At 33.4% G+C, this 20,962-nt stretch overlaps 1 protein-coding gene across 2 annotated transcripts in view; it reads left to right on the forward strand.

Annotated features, from left to right (window-relative positions):
- Positions 1 to 20,758, forward strand: part of LOC121738669 (ubiquitin-conjugating enzyme E2 G2) — a 45,860-nt gene extending 25,102 nt beyond the window's left edge. For both annotated transcript variants that reach the window (XM_042130883.1, XM_042130882.1), the window contains exons 3-5: positions 8,275 to 8,393; positions 17,447 to 17,587; positions 20,635 to 20,758. In XM_042130883.1, coding sequence (XP_041986817.1) covers positions 8,275 to 8,393; positions 17,447 to 17,587; positions 20,635 to 20,756 — 382 coding nt within the window. In that variant the 3' untranslated portion in view covers positions 20,757 to 20,758. The remainder of the gene's footprint in view (positions 1 to 8,274; positions 8,394 to 17,446; positions 17,588 to 20,634) is intronic.
- The last annotated feature ends 204 nt before the right edge of the window (positions 20,759 to 20,962 follow it).

Consider the following 20,962-nt stretch of genomic DNA (forward strand, 5'->3'; position numbering starts at 1 on the left):
CAACTAGCCTGGAAAAGATACTGGTCTCTTATAGAAATTTTTAAAAATCCTGAAATACCACTTAAAGGAAAGAAAAAAATCTTCGATGCCTGTATCCTTCCAGTCCTCACTTATGGCTGTCAAACGTGGAGTCTAACAAAACAAAATTTTCGAAAAGTTGAAACATGCCAACGTAGCATGGAACGCAGTATGCTTAATATCAAGATAAAAGACAAAATAAAACTAGAAAAAATAAGGTCACAGACAAAAGTGAATGATGTAACAGTATCAATTAAAAAACTAAAATGGAAATGGATAGGTCATATGATGAGAAGTAGTAAAGATAAATGGACAAGGGATGTGACAGAATGGTGCCCAAGATATAACAAAAGAAAAAGAGGAAGACAAAGACTTAGATGGGAAGATGACATAAAAAAGATTGCGGGCACCAATTGGAAAAGATTAACACAGGACAGACAGAAATGGCAGGCTTTAGGGGAGGCCTATGCGACGACGCAAGACAATCTCTTAACCGGTGTCAATAATTGATTTATTATTTTGTATTTAGTTTGTAAGATTGTCGAATAAAGGCTTTTATTATTATTATTATTATAATTAATGTTCCACTCTGAGTGCGGCAGTAAAAGTTTTTAGCTAGGCAACAGTACTTTAAGTATGATTTTTTGCAGGCAAGTCTATATGACTGATTTTGTAATAAAATAATCTAAAATTTGATATAACTTTCGATATAATACCTATATTGACTTACCTGTTCACATCTGTTGCCAGGTATGGCTATACACAGATATGAATAGGCAAGCCTACTGAGACATATTATGTGTGTTAGAAACTAACAGTGAAATAAAATTCATTGGCTTATAATTAAGTGATCACCAGAAATAGTAACTTTTCACAGACAAAAATAGTAAACAATCACCAAAATACAGACCACCAATTTAATGTAAAATGATAACCAAAGATTTAACATCTTAAAACCAAAAATAGTAAATGATCACCAAAATAAGTAAATGATCACCAAAATTAGTAAATGATCACCAACGTTATACTCGCATTTTAATGTAAAATGATCACCAAAGATTTATTATCTCGCTATCCGATTTATGCAAAATGACTCCAAATAATTCATTCTTAAACCAAAAGTAGTAAATGATCACCAACATTATATGTTAGCATTTTAATGTAAAATGATAACCAAATATATTTTCATTTAGCAATCCTATTAAAGATGAGAAGACAGACAGACCGACAGACAGATATCGAAGACTTAGTAATAAAGTCCTGTTTTTACCCTTTGGGTATGGAACCCTAATGGAATCCGTCCGTCCGTCCGTCTGTCTTTCTCCAGGCTGTATCTCAAGAATCGCTACAGCTAGACTTCTGAAAATTTCACAGCTTGTGTATATCTGTTGCCGCTATAACAACAAGTACTATAAACAAAATAATTATTATTATTATGTTTATAGTACTTGTTGTTATTAATTATTATTTAAGGGGGGATCCCATACAACAAACGTGATTTTTTTGGCCTTTTTTGTTCGATATCAATAATGCCAACCGGTAGGCACGTTGATATTTTGCAAATGCCTTAGTTATATGTTTACTTCAATAATTAATAATAATATTAAAATAAAATAAAAATTCAAAGGGGACTCCCATACAAACATACAATTTTAGGTCTAATTTTGCTCTATAACCCTCCATGTCCGACTCACACTTGACCGATTATTTTGTTAATAATTTGCTTAATTTTTTTGTCAATCGTAGTGATTTATTTGGACAGAAATATCGCATTGATTTGCTCACAAGGATTTGGTGATATTTACTATATTTGGTGATCATTTACTATATTTGGTGATAATTTACTATATTTGGTGATCATTTACTATATTTGGTGGTCATTTACTATATTTGGTGATCGTTTACTTTATTTGGTGATCATTTACTATATTTGGTGGTCATTTACTATATTTGGTGATCATTTACTTTATTTGGCATTTGATTACAATTTGAGGTGTTATCATGACTAAAATAGCTGGTAGTATTGTAATTTTGGACTTTATTTTTTTGGTGTTAATTATCTTTTTTTTGGTAAACAAGTTTAGGGTATCAGTGCATTTTTTGGTGGTCATTATAATATTTGTTCCTAAATTCATTTGGTTATCAACAGAATGAAAGTGATGAAAAAAAAACCGGCCAAGTGCGAGTCGGACTCGCGCACCGAGGGTTCCGACAGCTTAAAGGTATTATAGACCTGAGTATTTGGTATGAATTTCAATTTAATACCTCTACGCGTTTATGAGGAAATGGGTAGTAAGTTTAAAATTATTAAAAAAAATATATTATGTGATGTAACTAAAAATTTATGGTTTTCGTAATTTTTCCTTTATCTATGCTATAAGACGTTGCTTCGTACCAAATTTCAAGATTCTGAGTTCACGGGAAGCACCCTGTAGGTTTTGATTCCCTTGCAAGTGTCGAAAATTTGCGGCATAAACGGCTGTATCTTTTGATTGCGTTGGCTTAGAAGTTTGATTTTTTCACAGCTTCAAGGGACAGTAGACCTGAGTAATTGATATAAATTTCAGCTTCATACCTCCACGCGTTCCTGAGAAAAAGGGTCTTGACAGACGGACGGACGGACAGACGGACAACAAAGTGATCCTATTAGGGTTCCGTACCTCAAAAGGAAAAAACGGAACCCTTATAGGATCACTTTGTTGTCCGTCTGTCCGTCCGTCCGTCTGTCAAGACCCTTTTTCTCAGGAACGCGTGGAGGTATGAAGCTGAAATTTATATCAATTACTCAAGTCTACTGTCCCTTGAAGCTGTGAAAAAATCAAACTTCTAAGCCAACGCAATCAAAAGATACAGCCGTTTATGCCGCAAATTTTCGACACTTGCAAGGGAATCAAAACCTACAGGGTGCTTCCCGTGAACTCAAAATCTTGAAATTTGGTACGAAGCAACGTCTTATAGCATAGATAAAGGAAAAATTACGAAAACCATAAATTTTTAGTTACATCACATAATATATTTTTTTTTAATAATTTTAAACTTACTACCCATTTCCTCATAAACGCGTAGAGGTATTAAATTGAAATTCATACCAAATACTCAAGTCTATAATACCTTTAAGCTGTAACAAAATCAAACTTCTATGTCAACGCAATCAAAAGAAACAGCAATTTAAGCTGCATATTTTGAAACTCGCAAGTACTCGCAAGGGAATCAAAACCTAAAGGGTACTTCCAGTCGACCTAGAATCTTGAAATTTGGCATGAAGCAACGTTTTATAGCACACATAAAGGAAAAATTCCGAAAACCTTAAATTTTTAGTTACATTACAAAATATATATTTTTTAATAAATATAAACTTATTACTTTTTTCCTCATGAACGCGTAGAGCTATCAAGTTGAAATTCATATCAAATACTTAGATCTAATTGCCTTTAACCCGTGAAAAAAAAAAATTCTAAGTCAACGCAAAAACGCGAAACGCAAAAGTACAACCATTGATACCGCATATTTTGAAACTCGCAACTACACGCAAGGGAATTAAAACCTAAAGACCACTTCCCGTTGACATAGAATCTCGAAATTTGGTAAGAAGCAATAGCTTACAGCACAGGTAACAGAAAAATTCCGAAAAGCTTAAAATTTTAAGTAGTTATACCACCAAAAAAATTGTGATTGTAAACATAATTGTAGTTACAGCAATGACCGCGAGTTATTATACTATTCAATATAGATTTTAGAATGAATCCCCAAAATGGAATTTCCACATATTTTTCATCCATAAACATGTTTCCGTTAATAAACAGTAGCACTACACGAAGTTGTACAACTATTGATAACGTTTTTTCGAACTTCAATGTTCAATGTGGTACTATTCATAACTTTTTCAGTCACCATTTACAGGTCTGGTTCAAATTTAATACTTAATTAATATTTTTGAACCAGATTTCTAAATAGTGACTAAAAAACTTAGTAAATAAATAACTTTAATAAAAGAACTTTCGCAAGTCTGCTGCAAGGCTAGTATAAGTGTTTCAGTTATATTATAGATAAATGATATGTGTTAATATAAAATAAAGGATTACTTAAACGATAAAGAGATCTTTGTCTTAAATTTATGCTCCTCCATCTTTCCCCATTGTAATGTTATGAATTTCATTTTGCAATAAAAATACCATAGTTATGACTCGATTGTCGTAATGAACGAACTTTGTAAACCTTGCAGGTTTGTACGGAACCCTCGGTGCGCGAGTCCGACTCGCACTTGGCCGGTTTTTTTCCTTTTGAGGTACGGAACCCTAAAAATATATATTTTGTAATGTAACTAAAAATTTAAGGTTTTCGGAATTTTTCCTTTATGTGTGCTATAAAATGTTGCTTCATGCCAAATTTCAAGATTCTAGGTCGACTGGAAGTACCCTTTAGGTTTTGATTCCCTTGCGAGTACTTGCGAGTTTCAAAATATGCAGCTTAAATTGCTGTTTCTTTTGATTGCGTTGACATAGAAGTTTGATTTTGTTACAGCTTAAAGGTATTATAGACTTGAGTATTTGGTATGAATTTCAATTTAATACCTCTACGCGTTTATGAGGAAATGGGTAGTAAGTTTAAAATTATTAAAAAAAAATATATTATGTGATGTAACTAAAAATTTATGGTTTTCGTAATTTTTCCTTTATCTATGCTATAAGACGTTGCTTCGTACCAAATTTCAAGATTCTGAGTTCACGGGAAGCACCCTGTAGGTTTTGATTCCCTTGCAAGTGTCGAAAATTTGCGGCATAAACGGCTGTATCTTTTGATTGCGTTGGCTTAGAAGTTTGATTTTTTCACAGCTTCAAGGGACAGTAGACTTGAGTAATTGATATAAATTTCAGCTTCATACCTCCACGCGTTCCTGAGAAAAAGGGTCTTGACAGACGGACGGACGGACAGACGGACAACAAAGTGATCCTATAAGGGTTCCGTTTTTTCCTTTTGAGGTACGGAACCCTAAAAACGATTTAATTAAAAATAGCCATGAGCACTTATACTCGTAAAGGCCCAGGCAAGTAATTATAGGCATATATTTGTTTATAAATTATATTTGATAAAAAATATGTCTCATCTGGTTGTCAGATCGGTGAAGGTCGATCTCCCACAGGCTCTTAGACTAACAGTTATCAATACAAAATAACTATACTTAGTTTTAAAAGCTAATACGCTATAGTCTTGATTTTCATTCAGAATTTATATACTTAATATCTTCTTCTAATATATAAAATTCTCGTGTCACAATGTTAGATAGCGTACTCCTCCGAAACGGCTTTACTGACTTTAACCCAATTTTATATGCATATTCAGTGCATCTGAGAATCGGCTACTGGGTACTTTTAAGGGTTCCGTAGCCAAATGGCAACAAACAGAACCCTTATAGATTCGTCATGACGTCTGTCTGTCTGTCCGTCTGTCCGTATGTCACAGCCACTTTTCTCCGAAACTATATGAGCTATACTATTGAAACTTAGTAAGTAGATGTAGTCTGTGAACCGCATTAAGATTTTGATACAAAAATGGAAAAATTATTAAATATTTTAGGGGTCCCATAGGTACAACTGAATCAAAAAAAATTTTTTTTCATCTAAGCTATACGTGTGGGGTATCTATGGATAGGTCTTGAAAAATCATATTGAGGTTTCTAATATAATTTTTTTCTAACCTGAATAGTTTGCGAGACAGACTCTTCCAAAGTGGTAAAATGTGTGTCACCCCCCCTCTAATTTCTAAAGTAGGGGCATGATAATTCTAAAAAAAATATATGATGTTTGAACGAGATCTAGCAAGTAGTTTTTTTTATACGTCATAAATGATAAACCTTAAACCAACAACAAAAATTTTCATCTAACCTATGCGTGTGGGGTATCTATGGATTTTTTTTGTTAGTCTATGCTATCCCACTGCTGGGCAAAGGCCTCCCCCAGGGTCTTCCACTTGTCTCGCTCCAGCGCCACCGTTGGCCAGCCCGGCTGGTACGCCTCCAGCTCATCGCGCCATCTTTTCCGAGGCCGGCCACGGTTGCGTCTTCCATCTTCGGGTACCCACTCTGTCGATATTTTTGCCCAGCGGTCGGGATGCATACGGCTAACGTGGCCAGCTCAATCCCACTTTAGCTTAGCCGCCTTAACTCCTACGTCCGTGATTTTTGTTTGTGAGCGCAGTATTGTGTTCTTTATTTTGTCCAGAAGACTTACTCCCAACATACTGCTCTCCATTGCTCTTTGGCAAACCCCGAGTTGGGACTTTTGTAAATCGGTCAATGACCAAGTTTGCGCACCGTAGGTTAGGACGGGCAGAATACACATGTCGACGAGCCTGTGCTTCAGGGAGATTGGTAGCTCTCCCTTCATCAGCTTCTTCATGGACCAGTAGCTCTTCCAGACGTTTTCGATTCGGCGATCGACTTCCTTTCCTGGTCTATTGTCAAAAGAAACTAACTGGCCCAAGTAGATGTATTCGTCGACATAGTGTATTTCTTGCTCGTCTACCACGACCCTACGTCTCGTGCTGTTGGTCGTTCATTGTAAGTCCCACCTCGAGGCTTGCAGTGCTGAGGTCTTGGAGCATAACTTGGAGATCTGCGGCTGTAGGAGCAAAAAGGACTATGTCGTCGGCAAAGCGGAGATTGGTCAGCCTTTTCTTATTAATTTCGATGCCATTCTCTGACCACTGGTTATCCAGTTTTCGGAAAATTTCTTCAAGGACACAGCAAAATAATTTCGGATAAAGTGGGTCTCCCTGTTTCACTCCTTTAAGAATTTTGAACTTAGGACCGGTGGTACTAAGTTTAATGTCGGCGGTGCTATTATCATAGATTATTTGGAGAAGCTCTATATAATATGTAGGGTCTATTTTTTGGTTGTTTAAAGATGAAAAAATTGCGGAATGTTTTATACTGTCAAATGTTTTAGTAAAATCTACAAAGGCTAAATAAAGGGGTTTTCAATTGGATTCAGTGTGTTTTTCTAGAAGTTGGTTAATAGTCTGAAGGTGATCAGTGGTAGAGAAAACTATGACGGAATCCGGCTTGCTCTGCTGGCTGTTTTATATCAAATTTGTGGTCAATGCGGTTTAATATTATTTTAATAAATGTTTTATACAGATGGTAGATTGACTGGTCGATAGTTGCTTATACTACTTTTGTCTCCTTTTTTATGAAGCAGTACTATATTAGAACTACACATCTTGCTTGGAAGTTTACCGGATTTAAGTATTGAGTTAAAAATTTTCGTTAAATGTGGTAGTAAAATAGGTGACCCGATTTTAAGTACTTCAGTAGTTATGCCATCCTCTCCAGGGCTTCGATTGTAGGGCATATCACGTAAAGCCTTTCTTACTTCTTCTTCTGTGATATTTGGTATTGATTCTGAGCACACATATTTAATCTATGGATAGGTCTTTAAAAATCATATTGAAGTTTCTTATTTAATTTTTTTCTAACCTGAATAGTTTGCGAGAGAGACTCTTCCAAAGTGGTAAAATGTGTTTCCCCCCCTCCCCCCTCTAACTTCAAAAGTAGGGGCACCATAAGTCTAAAAAAATATATAATATACATTACTATAATAACTACCAACGAAAATTAGTTTGAACGAGATCTAGCTAGTAGTTTTTTTTATACATCATAAATGGTAAACCTTAAATTAACTTTCATTAAATCAACTGAAACATAAAAATAAATCAAAAACCTTTTAATTTCATAAAAAATAAACCTTATTGTTACTGCGGAACCCTTCATGGGCGAGTCCAACTCGCACTTGGCCGGTTTTTATATTGAAAAGTGCATTTGTTGAATAAATAATAGTAAATTATTACAACTCGAGGATGGCGATGGACGTTGCAATGGTGACATACTTATTTAGTCACTTCAATAAAATAATATGGGCGAAATACTTTATAAAGCAAAGAAACGTTTGCCGGGACAGCTAGTAATATAATTTAGAATAATAATATATATGGACGCTACACACCACGTCAGCCTGGCCCCGTGCTAAGTACCTGACGGACTTGTGTTACAGGTACCAGACAACGGAAATATTATTTAATTAATAAAAGATACTAAAATATACTTTACATATAATTAAAATATCATATTATTACCATAATATTATGTTTTAATATTTGAAGCTTGTACAAATGTCTTGCCCTAGTTATGTCTGTGTGATTTTTGCTACAAGCAATGCATTTTGTTAAATGGTTACTACATCCACTTTACTTGCATTTCAGAGGGCCCGAGGGAACATGTTTTGAAGGCGGCATATTCCCTGCAAAGTTAGTGTTCCCCCCAGATTACCCCCTGAGTCCACCTAAAATGCAATTTGTCTGTGAAATGTTTCATCCCAACAGTAAGTATTATCTTAAGTTAGTAGATCTGTAAATGGGATATTTTAAAATATTCTCATTTCACATATTTTTATTCTCTTATAATGAACTATAGTGAGTATTATTATTTTTAACAAAAAATTAAAAACGACTTCCAAGGTAAAAACAATAATAATATGAACATAAACATATTAAATAATTCTTACTCTTTAATAGTGCCTTCAGAATTCGTCTAAATCTCATCTATTTCTGTTCATAGTCTATAATCCACTAGATGCCCCGCGTAAATTAGGAATTTTACGGAAACCGTACATTTTCCCATAAAAAATAGCTTTTGCCCCTACACCCTTCACGTGTTCTACTCAATATCTGTGCCAAATATTGCCATAAAATTGCTCCACTAGTTCGTGAGATAAACCCTTTCTAATATTTCCCCCGTTTACCCACATTTTTCTGAGTTTCTTCGGTCGTATTAGTCTTAGCGTGATAATTCACTTACACACACACACACACAACAACCATGAGAGAGAAAAAAAAATTGAGGGCCAATTCGTCGATAAAATATGCCATAGATCACGACATTAAAGGATCGGACACCGGTGTCGGGACTTAAAAAATGTATGATAAAAGCATAATTTCAAAATAATATTAGTTCGATGCACTCCTTCACCATATAAACTATAACTGTGCAAAATTTCATGCACCTACGTTTCCCCATTTTTCGTAAAAAGGGTTACAAAGTTTTTCGTTCGCGTATTAATATTATGATGATACTGACAATCTAATAGATTATCACCATTTATTGTGTTTTTAAGAATTCTTTTTCGATATTTAATATGCAATTGCATGCGTTCAAACCAGTTTTTAAAACATTGATTTCACTCCGAAGTGGGGTAGTTAAAATGGCCGATTTGTACACGTAAACAGCTTCTTCAGGTGAGCTTAAACGTAAACCACGAAGACTTTGCTTAATTTTGTGAATTGTAATAAAATCCTTAGGGCTCAAGTCAGGACTGTAAGGAGAATGAATCTAAAATTTTAACGTTTTGGGTTCACAAATACATCTTTTTGACCTTTTTGACCGGTGACCGGTGATGTGCGAACATGCATTGTCATGGTCAGCATCATTCGACGCCTTAAATTGTTTTTTCGAAATTCCCTGAAATGTCCACGGATGCCTCTATTTCACGGTATATCACATGACTGTTTTCGAGCATAAGCTGCCGAACGTCTTCGATGTTCTCTTGCGTTATGACGGTTTTTGGACGACCTTCACGTGGCTGGTCACCGAGGCTAGGGTTTCCACTTTAAACTTCTAAATACCAGCGTTCTATAATCCTAAGACATGGTGCTGCATCACTAAATACAGAAGTGATCTCCTCGATACGCTAAAGTCGCGATAATCCCCTTCATAAGTTGTAAAAAATTATCGTACACAAATTTTCCTTTACCATTTCCATTTTCACAACCGACTTGTCACCTTTGAATAGACGATACAATAAGACTATTCGACCAACCTAAAAATTTATTTTGTTTTTGAAATCCAAAAACATGGATATTAAAATCCCATATGGTTTTTTTTTCAATGATCACGGGAAGTTTTCAAACGACATAACTTATTATTATTTTTAACAAAAAATTAAAACCGACTTCCAGGGTAAAAACAATAATAATTTATAATGAACAAAAAAGTATTAAATAATAATTCTTACTCTTTGAAGTGCCTTAGGCATAATTCTCCTAAACCTCAACTATTTCTGTACACAATCTTCATTGTTTTGAAGACGGTACCAGCTATAATACTGAGTTCTATGACAAAGAGCGTTTCTCAAAAAAATTGTACCATTTTTTAGAAAATGTGATAAAATATAAATGTTTAAATATTACCGATTTTTTTATTTTAAGATATGGGTAAATGTCTACAAAATTTGGAATATGGGTTGTTTTCAGATATAAAATGTTAATAAATAGCAAAATCTATTGAAACAAACCCGAGGTGCAGAAAATTTCCTATTTTGTTACCTTTACTACATTATGTAAATTCAATGTTGAATTGTGTTATTAGAAATCTGTCTATTTTTAACAGTAAAATCTTAAAATATAGGCGGTAATGTTTCCTTTACGTTACTATTCGGCCTCTTCTCTACTACTACTCTTTCTCATCTTTACAATTTTGAGTCTATTTTATCTTGTATAATTTTTTTATACACATATAATGCAAAAACGAAGTATTGACGACCTCTGTGGCTCAGTGGTGAGCGCGTTGGTAGCTCAAGCCGGGGGTTGCGGGTTCGAATCCCGCCGACGGAACAAAAAGTTTTCAAAGTTCCTGGGTCATGGATGTGTATTAAATATGTGTATCATATAATAAAAATCTTAAATATATGTATAGTATAAAAGTATTAAATATGTTTCCGTTGTCTGGTACCTGTAACACAAGTCCATCAGGTACTTGCCACGGGGCCAGACTGACGTGGTGTGAAGCGTCCATAGATTTATTTATTTATTTATTTTTGTCTTCATCACAAAAACATAATATTGTCCTAATAAAATATTTAAAAAATTAAAGAAATATGCGCCCGCTTTTATGGGACAGTAACCCAGTAACCAAAATATAATTCTGGTAACAAAATAGGATTTCTTAAACCTAGTCTACACAGTAGTACAAATAAAAAAATCTGTTATATTTAAGAGTATCATTTCTCTGTTTCTTTACGATCCTTTGGTTAATAAATCAGTATCTGAAACAAAATATTGTTTGTCTAATCTTATTACATAATAATCAATTATTATTTTTAACAAAAAATTAAAACCGACTTCCAAGGTAAAACAATAATAACATCCTTATAATATGAACTAAAAAGTATTAAATAATTTTTCCTATCTAATAGTGCCTTTTTCCGTATTCGGCTAAAACTCAACTATTCCTTACTCAATCTTCATCATTTTGAAGTCGGTACCAGATATAGCTGAATCTTCAGTTTGCCAGAATATTTGAAACTTTTGTAACTGGCACCGACTTCAAAATGATAAAGATTGAGTACAGAAATAGTTGAGTTTTAGCCGAATACGGAAAAAGGCACTATTAGATAGGAAAAATTATTTAATACTTTTTAGTTCATATTATAAGGATGTTATTATTGTTTTACCTTGGAAGTCGGTTTTAATTTTTTGTTAAAAATAATAATTTCACTCTTTTTAGTTACCTAGTAAACTATCGCGTACTATACGTAGAATAATTAATCCCACCAAAAACATTTTCATGTAAAAATGTTGCCAAGATGAGAACATAATATTATAGTTCGTCGTGTCAAAAAGTAGTGAGATCTCATGTAGAGCCAAGTTTCTAACCTTACATACTCAACCCTAAATCTAAAAACCTTATTTTTACCCTAAAGCACGGCAAAATATTTGATAATATTATTATAATGTGTCAGCCGCACAAGGAGAATCTATAAACTCTACACATTAGTCAAAATCGGTGGCCTGGCCATTTATCATTACTGTGTATTTTAGTTCAGTTTAGTATCTATTAAGTTCAAAGCACTGGCGAATAACAAAATGGCCAAGCCACCGATTTTGACTAATGTGTAGAGTTTTTAGATTCTTCTCGTGCGGCTGACACATTATAATATTATTAACAAAAATTTTGCCGTGCTTTAGGGTAAAATTAAGGTTTTTAGATTTAGGGTTGAGTATGTAAGGTTAGAAACTTGGCTCTACATGAGATCTCACTACTTTTTGACACGACGAACTATAATATTATGTTCTCATCTTGGCAACATTTTTACATGAAAATGTTTTGGTGGGATTTCATTTCTTTTTGTAAGCTGGTTTACGTTGTTTTTTCTTTTGGTTCATTTTTAGGGTTCCGACTCCGATATTTTGTTACATACCAAATTTCAGCTTTCTAAGACTTCAGGAAGTACCCTAACAGTTTTGATGATCGGTGAGTCAGTGACCAAATTGTGGATTTTTGGACACCTATAAAATCTAAAGTATAATAGCTACGATATTCAAAATTTGCGAATTTAATAACTATACCGAGTTTCTTACGCCGGTTCTTCTCGCCGGGATAGTTCCCGAACCGGTGGTAGGCACCGTAGCTAATATTAACATTCTGAAAGTATTTTCTTAAAATCTACTCAGAAATAAAACATTTTTTTTTTTTTTCATGTCATTATATCTTAAAAATTTCAACTATCTAGCATTATTCAAACCAAAGTTACGAGGGTTCAAAAATACGACGAAACCTTTCGAGAAAAGGTAGGTACTCGTAGTGCCCTTGCGCGCTTCGCTTGGCTCGAAATCTTGATAAGTAGATGAATCTTGATAAGTAGATGATTAAGAAAGCTAAGTACAGTGTTGTTGATCGTTTAAACTATTTACTAGTGTTCCGTACCCAAAGGGTAAAAACGGGACCCTATTACTGAGACTTCGTCGTCTATCCGTCTGTCTGTCTCCAGGCTGTAACTCAGGAACGGTAATATAGCTAGATAGTTGAACTTTTCGCAGGACGCAGATTATGTAATATCTATTTCCGTTACAACAATATATACTGAAAAACCGGCCAAGTGCGTGTCGGGCCACGCGCAATATAGGGTTCCGTAGTACCGTTAGTTTTTGAAAATTTTTGTATGGTCAAAGAACGTACAATCATAACATACTAAAAATATCATATCAGTTACTTTCAAAGGAATTTGAACGAAAAGTTCCTTTATACTTCGCCGAATACATTATTCTTAGTTGACTATTACTCAATAACTTATGAAGTCTTCTTAGAACTTCTTTCTCTCTGAATTTTTTACATTTCCAGAATAAACCGTTTAGCTGGTAGAAGGTACACAGGACTTTTACGTTTTTTTCCAGTTTAAAACTTAATATTTCACAAACGGATCCCTAAATCGGAAAATAATCTATGAATATTCATAATATTTTTAAAAAATCTATCCATACGATAGAGTGGACGCGAAAAAAAAACATCCCCGCTTAATGTGTAGGGAAGTTAAAGACAATAAAAAATATTTTTTTAAGATTTCATGTAGGTACCCTATGATGAAAACTCAAAGCAGATATGTTACTACCGCGCGCGTTGTGAAGATTCAAATACGGCCCAATTGGGCCGTCTGTTGTTTAGTCTGCATCGAGCGCAGTCACGAGCGTGCCGCGTCTTGTCTTACCTAAATAAATTGAAAATGACGTCGTGCGCGTTTCGAAAATGTACCAATTATAACTCAAAAGAAAACAAAACACATGGAATCTCTTACCACATGTCTTGATTGCAATAAATACCTCGATTATTTACATTTTCAATTATATTTTCGAACAATCTGGAAAAAATCGAATTTTCGTCATAGCTCAGGCGAAGAAAGAGACAGCGATACGATTCGACGTTTAAAAATAGAACTGTCTCTTTTATGTAAATGGTTTTTCGTATCTTTTGTTTCACTTATCTGTCAAATTTGTCAATGTTTGGAATTTTAAATTTGAAAATTGTTCGGAAGAGATTTAAGCCGGAAAATAGTATGGACGTAACAGATCTGTATAAGTAGAATATCATTGTAGGTACCATTTTGTCGGCATCATTTATATGTGCGTTCATGCCAAATGGGGCTACCGTGTGTGAATTTTCCGCTAGAGGCGCTAGTGTCGCGCGAGATCCAAAAACGTCTGTTTTGTACTAGTTTTAGCGGTTTTCGTAACATAAATTATTATTTATGCAATTTACCTGTTGAAAAGCGATCTCCTTCGTAAAATTATCCCAAAAAGTATTATTTAGCGATCAATGTAAATGCTTTGAGAGTGAAATTAAGAATATAAATGTATATTTTTGCTATTTGCTATTTTTTAATAACCTTATGGTTATTATAAAATAGCAAAAGTAAAGGAGATATTATTTAAATTTAATTAAATCAATAAATGGGATTCTAGATTATTATAAAGTCGACTTTAATAGCTATACTTCGGACCTTAGTCGACAGTTGTGCCATCTAATGAGCAAAAAAACGGTAGCCCCCATTACAGCTTTGTAGGTCCTATAGTCTCTGAGACCTGACAGACCGGACAGACGGACGGACAGACAGATCTGACAGACCGGACAGACGGACGGACAGACCGAAACTATAAGGGTTCCTTGTTGACTACGGAACCCTAAAAACAAAATAAAATTAATATTTAAGGGAGGCTCCCATAGAACAAACGTGATTTTTTGGGCTTTTTTGCTCTTAGATATCAATAATGGCAACAGATAGGTTCTTGAATTTTTTACACAATCCTTAGTTATATGTGTACTTTATTATTTAACTATAATATTACACTAAAATATAAAATTAAGTGGGACTCTCAAAGAAAAAACACAATTTATGGCCTAATTTTGCTCTATAATGGTACGGAACCCTTCGTGCGCGAGTCCGACTCGCACTTGGATAATTATGTGATCCTATGGTATTAAAATATTATGAAAAAGACCTCATTTAACCACAGCATAAACTTTTGCAACAAATACAAAAAGAATAAATATTTTTAATTTTGATGAATTAAATGTGTAAACCAAAATGTGAGTAATAATTAGTACTATAATAGTGTGTGAGGATATAACGGCCAACCATGCGATTCCAGAGATATGCTCATTTTTCCGGTCAGCTCCATACAAAAATTTCTTTAAAAAATTATAACTCCTTTATTATTACACGTAGTTGAGTCTTTTTACATTTTGTTATGTAATAACAACTAGGAGAACATATTTCAGATTAAAAAAATGACATCTGGAAACTCAAGTTCCTATGTCTATGAAACTCGATTTTCGATCCACTGTGCGCGACCAAAGAAACTCAGGAAAATGTGGGAAAAACGGGGGAAATATTTTTTATGGGAAAATGTACGGTTTCTGTAAAATTCCTAATTTACACGGGCGAAGTCGCGCGGGACATCTAGTGTCTTATATTTAATATCCTACTAATATTATAAAGGCGAAAGTTTAGATGTATGGATGTATGGATGTTTATTACTCTTTCACGCAAAAACTACTGAACGGCTTTTAATGAAACTTTACAGTAATATAGCTTATACATCAGAATAACACATAGGCTACAATTTTAACCGACTTTCATAATGGGGGAGGTGTTATGTTCGTTTTTTTTATGTTCAACGATTACTCCGCCGTTTATTAACCGATTTTCAAATATTTCCGTTTGATATCATCCCAATTTGGTATTATATTCACAAAAGTAGTGATCTGATGACGGATCCATAAGTAATCGAGGGAACTCCCCAAAATTTATAGGGAAACATGTGGTGACTTCGGTTTCGTGAGAAGTATTCTAAGCATATGCTACCAACAAGTAAGATTTTGCACCGAGGTATACCTGGTATACCGTGGTTCGGAAGGTGCTGAGAGAACTCCTGATTATTTATAAAATATACAAGTTTGGGAGTTTCGGGGTTGTTTTAAAAACGGAAAGCATATGCTAATATGCAAATTAAATTCATCATCATCATCATCACTACCATATTATACTATACATCGTCCCATGATTATGAGCCTATTATTACCCTGTTATTGGTACTTTTCATAGTCTTTTAGATCGAGACTTGAGTTTGTCAAGCAATAATTAAAAAAAATCTATACTTAATATTATAAACCTGACGAGTACGTTTGCTTAATCGCGCTAATGTCATTATTTTTAAAGCGCTTGATAATATTCAGAATAATATTATACAAATTATATTTAAATATAAGACATAACAAAATAAGTAAAGTAAGACTAATTTTTAGTCCACTTTGGTACCTGGTACCTGACCAGGTGTCACACGTAGAGCTACACAAATTCGCAGGTATTCTAAGTACACGAGGCACCACTAAGAACATATGGTTTCATCCATCAGAAAGTAAGTTATGTCTTATCCTTCTGGGATCCAGGTCTACCGGGTTTTTCGCAGAATATCAGGATTCAGGAACAAAATTCATCCACTTTGATTTCGTAAAGTTCGTTAGCTTGCTGTCAGCTGTCACTTTAGAACTTCCTGGAAGTCCACAATAAAGCTCATTAACTAATAAAATTATTATTTTTTCTTGAAGTTTACACACTAAGCATTAGTTTTACAAACAATTATATATATATATATATATATATATATATATATATATATATATATATATATATATATATATATATATATATATATATATATATATATATATATATATATATATATACACCTTTAATTTGATGAAGAGTTTGACACATAATGAATGAGGCTTTTGTGAAATATTAAAATTAATTACATTTAAATAAGTAATGTTCCACTCTGAGTGCGGCAGTCAATCGTCAAAATATTAACTATAATTAAAATAGTGGCTAATATTGTATAGTACGATAGTATAATGATGTAGCCATATTATATTATACGTAAGGTTAATCTTATATCTTTAAACGAGCAATTCTTGTATGTATATATATATACATACAAGAATTGCTCGTTATATATATATATATATATATATATATATATAAAATCTCGGAATCGGCTTCAACTATTTTCATGAAATTTAGTATATAGGGGGTTTCGGAGGCGATAAATCGATCTAGCTAGGAATCATTTTTAGAAAATGTCATTTTATTCGTGTTTTATCGAATACCGAGCAAAGCTCGGTCATATAGCTAGTATTAATTAAAGTGACATAAAACAAAGTAGACACCAGGTAACCGTTATCAGTGTCATTTAAAAAGATGGTATGGTGCACAGTGTAGTGTGTGTAATGTTTTATTTATTAAATCAATGTACTATGATAAAAGCACAATTTTAAAACAATATTGGCTCGAATAGTTCATCAAGCCAATATTGCCTTACATGTAAACTATCTGTACAAAATTTCATGCACCTATGTTTCCACATTTTTTTGTAAAAAAAAGGGTCTAAAGTTTTTCACTCGCGTATTGATACCTCTTTAAAGATTATTGAAATGCAGAGGTTACTTTTTATCCTGATGAAGTGTCAACCATGAAATAATCTATTTTCGCTTGCAGAGCCGTGGGATAAACTAGTCTGTATAATAATTTATAAATGTATTTTTCAGTCTATGCCGATGGTCGAGTGTGCATATCGATTCTCCATGCTCCGGGGGACGATCCAATGGGGTATGAGAGCAGCGCGGAACGGTGGTCTCCCGTACAGAGCGTTGAGAAGATCTTGCTATCAGTTGTCAGCATGCTGGCTGGTGAGTGTGCTGCACTGCACTGCATATTACTAGTGTCGTTCTAAATACAAGCATAAAATTATTATTGATCGCTTAATAACTACCTACTTGAAAGGAAGCTGCGCAATTTTATAAGGGTAGTATTTCATTGAGTGTCTGTAAATTACGGTTTTATTTTAAGTGTCAAAATTACTAAATTTGGGTTATAGACTTACTATTTGAGCGACTGAGAGTGAGTGACGAGAAATTAACAGAACAGCAACTCACAAATTATTTATTTGAGTTACTTAAAATTCAAAATGAGCAGCTCCATAATATTTGAGCGACCTAATATCTGTTTGAGTGTGAACATTACGTCCTGCATTTTTTTCAATATTTGGCAAATGTATTTTTTATACTGAGCGGCATTTTATCTTAAATGAAGTATTTCGAATACAAAAACCACTTTGATAAATACTTTAACGAGCTGAGTATACTGAGCTCACATTAAAACAAAAATTTAATCCCCCCTTTACTAACCCCACACCAGGAGCCCCGTCGTTTTGGAGCTACTCTACTTTTAAATTTTCGTAATTGATGGCTAAGGCGGGAGGTTCGCTGCGTTACGCTCCCGCCTTAGCCATCTAACCTAACCCAAAAAAGTCGTATAGGGCCAACACGGAGTTCCTTAGACTTAGACTTTAGACATGACGATAAAGTAAAACGATAATGAAAATATTATGTATCAGAGCCAAAGGCCAACTAAGAAAAAAGGAAGAAGAAGAAGCCAAATATTTATTAGCCAAACCCATACAATTACTATACAGCTGTAGTAAATTTTAATAATTTTACTTAATTTTTATCAAGATACCTCCCAAGGTATCCAAAAGTCAAAACTATATTATAATCCATTATATAGTTTTGGAAGAAATTTAATATCGTCCCCCACTCACCGCAGCCTTGCGATGCCTTGAAAACACTTCGTAAACACATTTTAAATGCGAATTTCTCATAAATGGAGGGTCTCCTCGGGTGGGAGTAGTGGTAGTGGTGGGGGCACAGTAGTGCCAAGTATTGCCTTAGAAAATTGTTGGCGATAGATATTGAGAATTTAAAGCAGCAATAATAATGAGCCGAAAATGTATTCAAAAAGTATATGTAAAATAATATAGAAATTAGAATTTTGAAATTAGACAAATATAAATGGATAAAAAAGAAAATAATTATGGATTATATAAATACTAGTTATGAATGTATGTATTAAGGGATATTATATAAAAAAAAAATATATATATATATATATATATATATATATATATATATATATATATATATATATATATATATATAATATATATTTAGATTTTATTGTATTGTTATAAGATGCGCAAAAACTTTGTATGTATATGTTAGCATATACGACAAATGTAAATGCAATAAATCAATATATATTATTATTATTATGTTCTTATCATGGCTATTATTGAATTAAACATTTTGTCATTTTTATTATTTTATTGTATTGTAATGATTATGATTCATTGTAATATGTAATATTTATTATTAAGTGTAATTAAATCGGCATAAAAAAGGTAGAATGAATAAAAATTGGCATTACCGAAAATGGAAACCACTTATTGCATAAAAATGTAATTTATAAAAAATTATATTGTAATAAAAAATTGCGACGAATCGGATACACGTGTCACCACAGTGATCATACGAGACCGCTGTATAAAGCAGAATATTGTTTGTATAGATAATGTAGGAAAATATACTATAAGAAAATAATGTTAATATAAATGGAAAGAAATAATTATAAATGTAAAAAATATAGTTGTAAGGAACATAAACAATAACAATGTAACCAGGAAAAAACATGTAATAATTGTCCTGTATTATGTATAGGGGAAACAAGAAGAAAAAAAAAAAAAAGGTGGGGTTTTCCTCATCCAACCCATCCCTCCTCAACCCATCTCACCACCAAAATAGTTGGGCATGATTTTAAACTTTAGCCTTTTAGCCTTACAGAACCCTAACCAGCTGATTCCTTGCAACATTGTGCTACAAATAGAACAATCCATATTTTAGGACCATTAAATCAAAGTATCAAATCCTTTCTATCTCGAGATTTTCATTAAAAACACGTATCAAAATATAAAATATAAACCCTCAAATAGAATATCAGTAACCAATAATCTTATTAATAAAGCAGCTCACAAAAGTTCAAAGTGAACTTTTTAGTAGTTCGTAATGTATAACCTTACTTAGAAAAATTGAATCTATCTTTAATATTGAAGTTGCCCGCTATGTATTTCCAGTCGCTCACTTAGTAATACAGTCGCTCGGATAGAATTTTAATATCTGAAATAGATTAATCACAATCCACTTTATGTAAGCTCGTTCTGGATTTTATTATAAATCAATATTAGTCGCTTACTCAAATTCATGCCGCTCAAGTTATTAAAACAGTCATCAGACATCATCAGTCGCAAAGTAATTTTTTATTCGCTCGTTTTATTATTTCCCATTTTATAATAATATCTGGGTGTGATCTTGGCGTTCATTGAGAGAGGCCTATGTCCAGCAGTGGACGACTATAGGCTGATATGATGATGATGATGAATATCTGGGTGAGGCCGCCAATTTTAACGCAGAAGTAAAGCGTTGGGAGCGTAGTTTAAAGTGACGAATAATTGTTAAGGTGTGCATACAATAAGAGATAGACATATTATACCATCGCGGAGTTTTCTGTAGACCTTTTCTTATATACTTAGTACATTATTTTGACAAATCTCGTAAAGTTCAGCCTGCGTTTGCAATGTAAGCGGAAAAAAATGTAATTATTTACATTATCATTACAACATCACATTAGAAACCTCAAAATTAACAGTATTTCTCCACTATTTAATGAATGTTATTATACTTATAAACCTTCCTCTTTAATCACTCTATCTATTGAAGAAAACCGCATCAAAATCCGTTGCGTAGTTTTAAATATTAAAGCGAACAAAGGGACATGAGGAAAAACATCGACTTTATTTTATAATAATATGTAGAGATTCTAAAATCGTCAACTTCTTTTGCAGAGCCAAATGACGAGAGTGGGGCCAACGTGGACGCAGCCAAAATGTGGCGCGAAGATCGGGAGCAGTTTAACAAAATTGCTGAAAGATTAGTTCGAAAAACACTAGGTCTACCAACTGCTTGATTTAAGAAGACATAATATTTCCACAAAGTGCTCTTCTATGTGTGGTATTCATAGGAGATTTTTTCTAATTTTGATAATAATTTATAATATGGTTCTCGGTCGTAGGTTTAATAATATACTAGCAATAATAATACTAAAATATATGCAGTACGGCTGTCAATGACTAAGCTAAGAACTCCCTTTTTACTTTTAGGCGGCCCCGAGAC

Source organism: Aricia agestis, chromosome Z (genome assembly GCF_905147365.1).
Source record: "Aricia agestis chromosome Z, ilAriAges1.1, whole genome shotgun sequence".
Taxonomy (NCBI): Eukaryota; Metazoa; Arthropoda; class Insecta; order Lepidoptera; family Lycaenidae; genus Aricia; species Aricia agestis.